Raw genomic sequence first — 12,328 nt, forward strand, 5'->3', positions numbered from 1 at the left:
CTGACAGTCACTCTTCATACTTGGGGAAAAAAAATAGCGCAACAAAACCCAAAACCAAAACCCTCCTTCCCTGTTTCTCTTAGAGCTCCAGGAAATATTTTACTTCTTTATTTTTAAGGCCCTTTTCCCCCATTTTGCTAACACATGAGGCTCTTCTAGCAGCGCAAGTAGTTTTGCTTCCTGTTTTGAGGTGCACACCCAACCATGCTGAGGGTAGTCTCTTGAAGACTGCTGTGACCTTTGCCAAGGGTGTGCAGACACCCAGGGAGCCTCTGTGTACATTAATTCAGGTTTGAAAGCATGAGTGGCTAGATAGGATGCACAAATTGCCTTTTCAATGTGGTGTTTGCACTTGTGTTCGTGCCCATATCTGAGCCAGAAAGCCCCTTCCAGATCGCAGTGTCCAAGTACCTTGTGAGGTTCAGCACACCGTTAGATATCATTGGCACAGGGAAAACTGATGTGCAAACCTAAATGTGGGTTTGGTGGGCTCCGTCCAATCTGATGGGAATGGGGAAAGTGTAGCTCTGAGTACATGAAACTGCTGCCAAATTGGTTCCCCACCCTTTTAAATTTCAGATCAAATAATACAAGGTGATACTCAAAAATAAAGAATGTGAATTTCCAATGGAAGTCCTATGCTACTATGAACTGTACAAGTTATTAATTACTACACTATTTATTTGTCTTCTGTTTTCAGATTATTAATTGGGTTTGAATAATACAGGACATATTTAAACTGAAGTCTGTGTGCAGACTTTCTTCTGGCAACAGACTCTGTTTCTGTCTTTTATCATCCTGGAAACGATTATTCTGAGTCCATCAACTAAAACTTATTTTTTTCTGGAAATGTTCATGACATCCACGCTGGTATTCAAACAATGTGTTATAATTAGTGCTATTTCAATGCTGGCCAGAGAACTAATACCAAATACATTCCTAGTGATGTAATACATAGAAGAAAGTGCTGTTGGCTCATTCTTAAAGAAGCAGACACAATGATTACTTTCATTAGTGATTAAGCAAAATCCAAGGAAATTTCGAAGCTAAAATAATATTGATACTTATTACAAAAACTATGCCCCGACTATGCCAAGAAATAGTCTATTAAAACTTCAGTCATCTACTTATAACTGGTTGGAGAAGAAACTGAAAAAGGACCATAACAAGTACTGAAAACCTCACTCGGTTATATTTTCCATTCACTTCACTGAATTATCTGCCTCAGTGAGGAAAAAAACACCCTAAACTACTGTAGAATGAATGAATGTAAGGCAGTTCTGTTGGGTTTTTTTAAAACAAAATAAAGAACCATTTCACCCTTTCCTAAAAATATGCAAAGCAATTATCTTTTTCTGCAATGTATAGGAAATCCTGACTGATAAGCGGGTTGTGAACCTTTTGAGTAACATGGGGGCCTGCTCCCTGAGCTGAATTCCTAAGTAACATGATACATAGAAATAGCAGTTAATTGGATAATTTTGAAATCATAATGATTTAATTTGTCCATTAATCTCTTGCATTAATGTAATATTAATAATCTTACTGAAACGTACAGCACTTGGAGATTAGGTAACTGGTCACAAGCTGATTTGGGGAGAGAGGTGATCTGTGCTCCTGTGAGTGTCCTGTTGAAAGTATGTATTTAAAAAAAAAAGAAAAAAAAGACCATTTTTTAAAGATTGCAATACAAATATATTTTTAGGACATTTTTTAGAAAAAGTCAGTACGTAAATAAAAAACCCAACAAAGCAAAAATATTTCTCTAACACTTACAAACTCTCCAGACTTGTAGTCCCTGTCAGATCAGGAAACTCTGTTATCTGTGAAGCACCATTTAAGGTCCTAGAATTTAAAAACATCATTTCAATACAACTGCGGTGAGGGAAGCATGCAACAACTCTAATACTGCAATATATACCCAATTCAAATAAAAAAAGTAAACACATACAGAGTTCTGAGTTCTGGCAAGTGTTGAAAAGCAGATTTTCCAACAAGTTGAATAGGGTTATCATAAAAACGTCTGCAAAAAGAGGATAAAAAGGCATTATAGGGAAAAAAAATTAAATATTATAAATACATCACATGATTATGTTAAAAGTAAATGAGTAAATTCCCTATAACAAATCACAGACTGTGCTCCTTTGGTTGTAGCAGTGGTATACTTCTGGGTCTTTCTCACCCTCTAATTGATATCCATCAACCACATTTTACTTTTTGAATATTCAAGTAGTCATTGTTTTCTAGGTTTTAAAGCCAGAAGTCAGTCAACAAAGTATTACCTCTTCCTCCCATTTCTGCAAAGGTAGAAATCCAACTTTGTTTTGACCTGAGACAAATTTAAGGTTAGCAGGTGAAGAAGTCAGAACATCACACAGTCAGAAGAGGTTCCCTTGCGTTTTTGAAGCCATGTGGCTTTTGCTCATAGAATAATATTGCTCAAGATGAGTCACTGTTTTTCTTAAATTTACAGTTTAAGCCTGGAATCCATCAAGAGTAATTTTTGCTAGCTTCTACATTGCCAGTACTGCCAAGAGACTTAGAAGGAATAGTTCAAATCAAAAGCCAAAGGCCAGAGACCACTACTTGCTTCCCTTAAACAGGCCACGCAAACAAAGTTGGAAAGATATGACCCTGTTTGCTGGGATAACGATGTGTTAGACAGTATGCTGACAAGACCTATTTGACAATTAGGCACAAATACAAGACTCAGTTCCATGTTTTCTAAGAGTCACTGAAAAGACTATTAGCACTTACATTGTAATAAGGGATGGATTACCCACAAATGCACGCTCAGGTATTGACTTGATGTTATTGCTGTGAAATCCCCTACAAAAGGGAAAACAGGTTACATAGTAAGAAAAAGAGTGAAGGCACACACTGTATTCACAATGCACAGCATTTGGGGGGATTTTTGTTTGTAACAAGGGCAGTGTCTGTATGTAAAGGTATGAATTTTTTTTGTGGAAAAAGACAGAACTGAAAAGAAAACCCCAAGAAAAAGAAAAAAAGCAGTTAAATAGCTGGAATTCTGCCCTTTTCTAAAAGGGCAAAACGATTCAGATGAAGCAAACTGCAAAACAGCATTTTAAAATTTCGATGCCCTCAGTAGGAATCTGCTTTGTAGCTCTATGTCATGTATCTATGAATCTGTATGTGTATGTATATAATGTAAATTTACACACACACACACATGAACTAATAACATTATTAGTTAATTATCAATAATTAAATGAAAAACAATAAAATAGTAAAATACATATATTTCCCCCTGTGTTCATTAAACTGCAACTATTTCTTTTGCTGGGATAATAAGGGATTGCACAAGTTTATCAAGTAAGTCATTTTATACATTACACTGTGATATGCTGAGCTTCCCACAACCACCTTTTTGTTGAAATATTTTAAAAGTGGACATGAACAAGCTATCCCATGTATTTGTGCCTGCTGGATAGAGGGCCAAATCTTTGTCTCATCATTAATTACTGGATTTTATTCATATGAGTAATTCTCCATTGTGAAAAACAAAAGAAACAACTAAGATTTCAAAAGAACAATGATGATTTGTGTGGGAAACTCCCATTAGTTCAGTCGGGTATGAAAAAGGCTTCCCAGCTTAAATTTATGCATTTAGAAAGCCTCAAATTGTTCACTGATGCAAGCACACTTGGCCATTACTTGAACAGGTCCCACATTATTGGTTTTACTTGTTTAGGCATTTTGCTACTGCTGATGAGCTACAGAGCAAGGGTCTAAATCCCTAGTTCATTTGCATGCAATAAAAACTGCACCCATGCAGATGCCGACTCTAAGCATTACGGGCATCCCATTTAACCCAGCACAAGTAAACAGAGTCTTTGTGGTTGAATTGCATGTGACTCCATGGTAAAAAGGCTGTGGAAATGGCATGAGTACTTCCCAGGGCAGTACCCGGCCCCTCATCATCATTCTGACTTGAGTTAGAGAGAGGGAGCAGTCCCATCACCAGCCAAGAGCAAACTCCAGTACATTTATGCTAAGAAGAGCCTGAAGCACATCTGAGCTGGTTGGAAGAGGGTGTGCTCATGGGTGCAGCCTGTGTCCTGGGGCACTGTGCCCAAGTGATGCACCCCATCTGAACTAAAAGCACACAGTTCACATACTGAGAAAAAGAGCAGCAAAATCGATCTGCACCCCTGGGCAAAAAGACTATATTAAGGCCACACTGGGAAAAATGCTTCAAAGGTATCTTCAAAATCCAGTCTGGGAAATATTATGTATGCATTAACTTTGGGTAATAGCTATATCCACTTTGGAGAGATAACTACTCCTACAGCTGAGACCTTGAAGTGCAGAGCATCTGGGACAATGATGTTTGTCCCTGTAGCATCAAGCAGATATGGCCTTGACTCACTGGCCACTTGCCAGAAGATCTCTAGCTCTGACTGTCTTTCTTGGATGCCTCCAAGCTGTAGACAAAAAGTCAGAGCCTGTGTTTTTCAGCCCAGGCACAGATGAGATCCCCCCCCTTCCTAAGGTGGCCCTGCAATGAGCTGAACCTCTGTGGGCCAGGAGTCCCACTTGGGTGAGAAGGGCAAGGCTCCTAAAACCTCACGGGGGCCAGTCTGTGCATACAAGATCAGCTTCCAGAGCCCAAACAAAGCACTGAAGCACATGGTCTCATGGTCTGTGCTGGATTTGGGACGTCAGGATGCAATATCACCCTCCAAAGATTTCTTGCACTGAGGACCTTATCTGAAACAACAACATTGAGTTGAAGCCCTACAGGGCCAGTAAGTTATCTCAAGCACATTAAGCAGTTTGTTGGACTGGACAAGGTGCATTTACTGCCAACCTGGGTTATCCATGTTTGGCTAATGACTCCAGAGGTCAGCAAAGAGGCAATCCTTCGAGGCCACTGGTTTCATATGAATTAATTTAGCTGACGGATGACATAACGACAGCTGAGAACAGTTGGGCTGAGAAACCCATAGCCCCACTCCCTCCTCCAGAGCCACACTTTTTGCCAGCACTGGAGGTGCTGAATTGCAGTCAACACTGCCTGGGGATCCCTGTTTTGGAAAAAATCCCAAATAGTTATTTAAAGGAGCTTTAGGATCAGTTTATGATATAGCAGGGGCACAACCACGTCCAATTACTGCATCATTACCTAGTTTTTTCTAAAATTTATGCTGATGGTTCCAGTAACATGGCAAGTAATTTGGATGGAAAGAATTCTGAACATTTGCACTGATGTGTACATTGTGTGTGAGATGTGTGAATGTCATTTCATTCACTTTTTTATAATACAGCTGTTTCTTACAATAAACTTGGCTGATTTCTCTTTCACTGTTGATTTTTTAAATGCAAACTATGCCTGTGTATAGAGAAGAGCTTTATTTACAGCATTACCAAGGATTATTTGTACTGAAAAGAAACTGCTTTAGTTTAAAGGGGGAAAGGGAGGGAAGAAGTCATTTAAACCTGAATGGATTAATAATGTTGCCACACCTTTTCTTAGACTGTGTTACACTGGATTGTTTGCAAAATCCAACTGTGTTCAATATTTACTGTATTCCATGGATGAAGTTCCTGGAAAACCTCACTGCACAATGCCATAGAAAAAAGTAAAAGTTTCAGAACTAGAATACTGTAAACTGAATGTTGAAAGTGATATTTTACACATGTTGGCATGTTTATTAGTTGTTCCTAGGATATCAGTTTTTAAGGATTATTGATAAAATCACCAGCATTAAAAGAAATAATTACACACTAGACAAAACATCCTCCTTCCTAATGTGAGCTCCGTACTTACAGTTCTTTTAGGTTTGTTAGTGTCCTGATAGCAGTGGGGAACTCGTCCAGATTGTTGTAATTTAAATCTCTGTGTGAAAATATATGTTATTATTTAGGTTATGCACTGCATAACGGATAACATTGCTGGCATTTGTAATGAAATATCATCTCCCATGCACTGAATAAATACATACAGTCAAAAGCCAGGAAATCCTCAGAAGTGTATGGATGTTTTCCAACAAACTCTATTTAGGGCACATTATCATTCCTGTTTTTTTATCAGCATCATGTTTTTAGTTATATCTTAGCTATTCTGCAATAAAAAACCCATAAGTGGATTCAGATACTACTAAGGGACTTGCTGTTTTGTAAATTACCCATCCTTTTCATAACCTGAAAGTATTAACGGGGAAAAAAAAAATCTTTCAAACAGAATATTCAACAACTTTGTATGGTGAGATGCATTTTACATGGATAATAAATCTCACTATAAAGGTTACAATTGCCTCTAACTCACTATCCAGTTGTATTAGTCTTTGTCTTTTCTGATAAAAATATCTCTTCAGATATTTTTGCCTATTGTTAAGTAGTAAAAATAAGAGATACTGGAGTTTGGAGGATAAGAATGATTGGGGGAAATCTTACTCTACTTAAAGTAGTGGGAAGAGACAGAAAGTATTTGACAGTATTTACATGGAGAACATTTCAAATCACACATTGTAAAAACAGTAGTTTAGCTTGGGTAGTGATCTCTGCTTTAAGAACTGCTTATGCTGCAGCAGTAATTAAACTTAATTCTGGTAGGCTGAATGGACAATAAGCCTGTTTCTGCCCTCAGCATGACATGTGCATCCTTTAGCATTCAGGAGGCACTTGAAACTAAAATTGAGACATGACAGTTTACTGTGATGCTTTCTGGCACTGCTTTGTGAAGAACATAGTCTGAAAAACTTCAGCAAAAGCTTTTTTGGACAGGGAAAACACAAATCACAGTTTACAATAGATTGAAATTGAAATAGTATCGGGCTGAAGTAATGCAGGCAGGAAACTGCTGTCTGAACTCAACAAGGCTTTCCTTCCTGCTTGTAAATCTCTCTCTCCTGCTTATTGACAAAAAGAGATTACAGGCATGTACAGTTTGGTTTTGCCCTCCAGTGCTATGTGATTTCCAGACCTATGCATGGATGCAAACAAATGTTCTTAAAGCCGGTGTCCATCACTGACACAGAGATCTCTTTAGGTTATCTTGAAACCGGTCTGCACAGAATGCAATCTCTGCTCCGGGCAACGCTACATCCTCCTACTGCAGTGATGTGACTGCACTTATTCCCAGGTTCATGACTGTCCTCTGTGTTTTCACCTCTCTCATGCCAGGTGGCTGCAACTGGGTTTGCAATTACTTATTCCATTGTTCTGTTTTTCCCAATTTTTGACCAAGTGCCACGTGAATCTCACTTGAAAAAACAAAACGAATGATTACATTTTCCTTCTCCCTTTCCCGTCCCCCTTTCCGGTGCTACACTAAGGGACTTCCTCTCAACTCACAGCCAGCTAAAAGTCAAAATTATAAAACTGCAACTCAGTGCCAAGGGATCAATGTAATCAAGGCTAGTGATTCTGATCGTAATGAAACACGAAAGTGGGCAGTGTATAGTTTTGTGGATGAGAAAGAAAATAGTCACCTATTAATCTTTCAAACTTTGTTCTTCATGACAGGCCTTTTAGCCTCTGTCCCACTTGGGGAAAATATCTAAAATCTCTGAAAATGATGCAGCCGATTCTCCGGGTGACAGGGGGAAGGATATGCAAGGTTTTAATGTCCCTTAATACATTTTGGGGGTCTGTACTCTAGGAGACAACATCTTCATGTGATTACTCTCTAGCAAAACACTTTGCTAACTATCAGCACTGTGTTCCTGTTTGGCATTCTTCTGTAGGATTTTTTTTTGTTAGGAAATTTGAGAAAAGTTGAATTTGTCTTAATAGTACTACAGTGAAAATTTTACCAGTGCCATTCTTTATCTTTAAAGATAAAAACTCAGATACAACTGAAATGTTCCTCTTCCCCCCTCGTAAAAAACACGCATCATTTGGCTAACTGGCACTTTTGCTTTTTCCAGAGACAAAAAAAAAGAAACCCACTTAATTTTATAAAGTTCCTCTATGACAAGACAGTTTCTTAATGTTAAAGCTTTTCATTGTGACAATTTCCCAATCTAGCTATTAGCTTTAGTAATTAAATAAGACAAATAAATTGTACTAAACTAGGCAAACGTAACTGTTCATGAATACCCACTTCTTTTTCAATGCTCAGTACAACTTTTAACTGTCCTTCAAACAATTTATCCCCTGACAATGCTTATTAAAAAGGCAAACTGATTTTATAGTCCAAAATAGGATTTGCTACATAGAGTCATTGTAAATCATCACTTAGATCCTGTAGCGATTAGGCAAGCCAAAACCCACATTTGGCTTTTACGCCATTTTTATTCTTTCAGAATATTAATGCAAACACAGGGGAAAAAAAAAAGAAAAAGAAAAAAAAAGAAAAGGAAACAAATAAGAGGTCAACTCACAAAGTCTCTAGGCTGTGGAGCCCATCAAAGCATTTCTTTCCCAGGGAGTAGATTCTATTGTTATGGAGATGTCTGCAGGGGAACATTAAGGACACAGTCAGGAAAACACAGTGTGCACAGTGGACTTAAGCAAAACATTTTGATGGTTTAATCAAAAGGAACTTATTTTCAGGCATGCACTGATTATATGCAAGTCATGCTTTTGCAAAAGCACATACAGGCGGCACCTCCACCGCCCTCAATTTTTTCCCCCAATACCTCTCCAGCAATGCAGGCTTCCATTTGGTCTCATAGAGGGGATTTGTTTTAAAACCACCTAGATTGTTTAAAAGGGGTGTATGCTGGAGTTCCAGGTTGGGGTTATCATACTGGGGAATTGTAGACATACCCTTAGTGGTAGTTAAGTTAACAAGCAGGCTTAAAAAGTGGGCACGGGGTGTGAGGTGTGTTTTGGGAAGATGTATATTCAGAGGGTGTTAGAGAGTATTTGCACAGAATAGGAGCAGGAGAGGAGATGGGTAATACAGCAGAAACGAAAGGGGCATAGGGTTTGGGGAATGAAAGAAAACATGGTCATAGGACAAAAAAGTCATAGCTTCACTGAGATAAGTAAACATCTTAAAACTGCTGTAGCTTGCCTTCCTTTGAAACTATAAAAATCAGCAACTATTTTCTCAAACATTTGGCAATTGAAAGTATTTTTTTGTTTCGTATTTCAACCAACCGCTCTGCGCGAAGGCTCACAGTGCTGCCCATTTCTCTAAGTCTTTTAGACCAACATGGAAAAAAACCCACTTTGTGTGAAGCTCATTAACGAGAGTAGATACAACTTGGAGCCACTTCAGGGTATTTTTGAAGAAGAATGGCCTTTTCCCCAGATTTTTCTTTTATTTTATTCTTGACCCTCTAGCATTATAGTGGAGAGAAACTACAGGAGTAGCACTTTAAAAGAAAAGAAGGGCTGTGAATGAGGGGCTGCCAGGCACTTCCCCTTCAATGCTTCATTCTGCTTTGAAAATAATGTAAAGGTTAGAGGCTCTCTGAATGCTCTGCAGAACTGCAGAACCTACAGAACTCGAGTCTACCTGTCCATAAAAGGCAGGGATACTAATGGCAAAATGCAAAGGTTCCGGGTGGTTTTCCTTTCCTAGGGAGAAAACTAATCAACATTTTTATTTTCTCTTAATGACCTTTAATGCTTTTGTTAGCATGAAGAGTGCATCTCCAAATTCCAATCATGTTTGATCTTTAATGATATAGCTTCAAACCTCCTGCAACTGACCATGAGTTTCTGCACTGAGTTGAAAATTTGCCAGACTGAATAGCATAGCAAACACAAGAAAGCAGAACCACACACAACGTTTTTGATGAGTCAAACACATCAGATGTTATATATCATGATGAATGATTCAATTATTAATCAATATGAAGCCTGGAAGATTAGAAATAAACAAGCCAGATCTAAAATAAGGGAAGCTAAGCAAGCAGATGCAATCAGGGCATGAAAAGAAATACTTCCCTCCTGCATTTCTTAACTGTCCTCTTGTTGCTACATTCTTGGTAAGGATCTAGAGAATGACATTCAAGACAGTCTCTTGCCTTTACCGTTACTGAGTTAAGTCTAGAAGCTCAGTCAAATGACAAGCACCTCCGCTCTAACTCGAATGGGATTGATACTTAGTATAAAGAGAAGGCAAAGGTTTTGTGTCACAAGGCAGCTCTTACCCTCCAATTTTGGTCCCTATACGTTAATATTAAGCAGTAGGCAGAGTTGGTGATTGTAACTGTCAGTGGTGAACCCTGGCATGTGCCAGGTCCAATGCTTACACTGGGGTAAGAATATGCTCAAATATTACAAGTGACTTACGAACTGTGCTTTCAGACACCTTGTAAAGCTTGGATACATTGTTCTCTCTTTAATAATACTAACATTTTTCTAAGCATACTGGAATAACTTCACCTCAGTTCTCCTCCACAATTTATCCAGCCAGTCTAGTGCTTTTTCCACTTGGTACATTCCCAGAAGATAAAAAGCTGAAACTGCACTCCATAGTATTCCTTCCAGGTTTTGGTGCGAGCTACGCATGTTTCATTTAGTTGAACCAGTATGTAAAAACAACAAAATACAAAACTACATACAGTTTCTATGAAGGGAAATACTTCTTCTGCTGGACGGCATTCTTTCCAAGCCACCTAGACAGCTTTCAGTTAATTTCCTTTTTCTAATCTCACTCAGTACACACTGCCTTAGAGTCTTATAGGGCACACGAGTCATCTTTTCCTGTTTGTTTTGCTGACCAGGTAGGATGATTTTTTTTCAATTCCCTGATGTAGTTCTTTACTGGAGATGGAAACTTTTACGCTAGATCAAAAAAAGTGATTTAGCAAATGCTATTTTAACTGTAGGAAGATGTTAAAAATCTGTTTAGCCAAGATAATTTTTAAAATGTTGGGCTGTACTACATATACAATCCCCAAAATTTATTATTCAAAACCAAAATTCGTGCAACAAGTGAAATTGACTTCTTGGTAAAGCAGTATCACTACGCCTAGTGCAAATGTAGAAGGGAAACAGTAGATTTATAGCCCCAAGTTATCAATACTAAAAATGCAAGACAAAACAGACATTTAATTAACCCGCATATATATCTCTTTACGTATTTTGCCAGCTGGGATGGGATTAGGGGAATACTTAATTAAGTAAAGGTTGTCTCAGGCAATGTTTAAATTAAACATTGCATCTTCAGGTAATTCATCACAAAGTCCTGCAAAGAAGCAGAGATTGTGGCTAAAAAATAATCAGCAAAACTTACAGAACTACCAAACTAGAGAGGTTTCCAAAAGCATAGTCCGGTATGTAATGAATTTTATTCAGTGCCAATGTCATTGCCTGAAGTGCTGGTAAACTTCTAAAAGCTTGGACAGGAATTTCTGTCAAAGAATTATCGTCTAGCCACAGATGTCTAAGGGAGACCAAGCCATTGAAGCAGTTGGGGGGCACATAGTTGATGTGGTTGGCATCCAAACGTCTAGGAGAAAAAGAAATAGAGAAAATTGACTCTGAGAAAATAACAGTGGACTTACACAATGGATATCAGAAGTTATCACCAAGAACACAACCCCGAGGATGAACATGATTTGCCACATCCATTTTTCATTTCCTGGAGAGTCTACATTTCCACCTTTTTTTTCAACCTCACCCCTGAGTCTTCACAATGTGTTTACTAGCATCCTTGGTAGCTGGCTCTCTGAAGACAGCTCTCCGTTGGAGCCACCACATCACTGAGAGGGCACATTGATCATTTCTGAGCAGAGCCTCTCTACGGACAGGGTATGAATTTGTTTCTTTTCCCAATTATTTGACAGTATGGAATAAAAACGTGTAAATAACTCAGCCAGAGGTTCTTGTTCAGAGCCTATAAATCTGCTACAAGCTGATTCAGGTTTCCACAGACAACCACTCTAAGAGCCAAAAATAAAGCTCACCTCTGAGTCTCTGCTCCCATTTTACTTTTTCTTACATATTGCTTGTTCCAATGGTTCTATGAGCACTGAGGTTCACATTTTTTTAGCAGCAGAGCAAAAAGTGTTTTTTAAATAGAGATTAGTATTGATAACGAGATGCATGTATGCTGAAAGAGAAGTTAGTAAACACTCCTCAGGTGCTACAGAGCCAACAGAGGGAGCTCAGCTGCGCATCCTGCCTCCTCAGGGTTTGCAGGTGACATCTCACTCTCATACTCGTGCTAAGAAGGTTTAAATCTGCTGAACCTTCTGCAGATGTGGCGCTAGAAATATGATGTCATATATTCATTGGCTTGTGCTTTATTTTTCTTTCCCATTCTGATCCTTCCAGGGAAATATTTAGAAGCGTACTTCAGATTTCTGAAACTTTGTGAAAAATCCAGACGGTGATCTGTACCCCAATAGGTTTTTTTCTGCCTTTAATGTGCCGTAGTGACTCATACCTTGTTCAG

General features: G+C 38.5%; 1 protein-coding gene across 1 annotated transcript in view; it reads right to left on the reverse strand.

Annotated features, from left to right (window-relative positions):
• LGR5 (leucine rich repeat containing G protein-coupled receptor 5) overlaps nt 1-12,328 on the reverse strand; it is a gene marked incomplete at both ends in the record, with an annotated part of 89,702 nt that overhangs the window by 14,544 nt on the left and 62,830 nt on the right. The window contains 7 exons of the mRNA XM_084279566.1: nt 1,557-1,628; nt 1,777-1,845; nt 1,952-2,023; nt 2,758-2,829; nt 5,795-5,863; nt 8,352-8,423; nt 11,165-11,380. Coding sequence (XP_084135692.1) covers nt 1,557-1,628; nt 1,777-1,845; nt 1,952-2,023; nt 2,758-2,829; nt 5,795-5,863; nt 8,352-8,423; nt 11,165-11,380 — 642 coding nt within the window. The remainder of the gene's footprint in view (nt 1-1,556; nt 1,629-1,776; nt 1,846-1,951; nt 2,024-2,757; nt 2,830-5,794; nt 5,864-8,351; nt 8,424-11,164; nt 11,381-12,328) is intronic.

This window comes from Gallinula chloropus (genome assembly GCF_964237585.1).
Source record: "Gallinula chloropus genome assembly, chromosome: 1".
Classification (NCBI taxonomy): Eukaryota; Metazoa; Chordata; class Aves; order Gruiformes; family Rallidae; genus Gallinula; species Gallinula chloropus.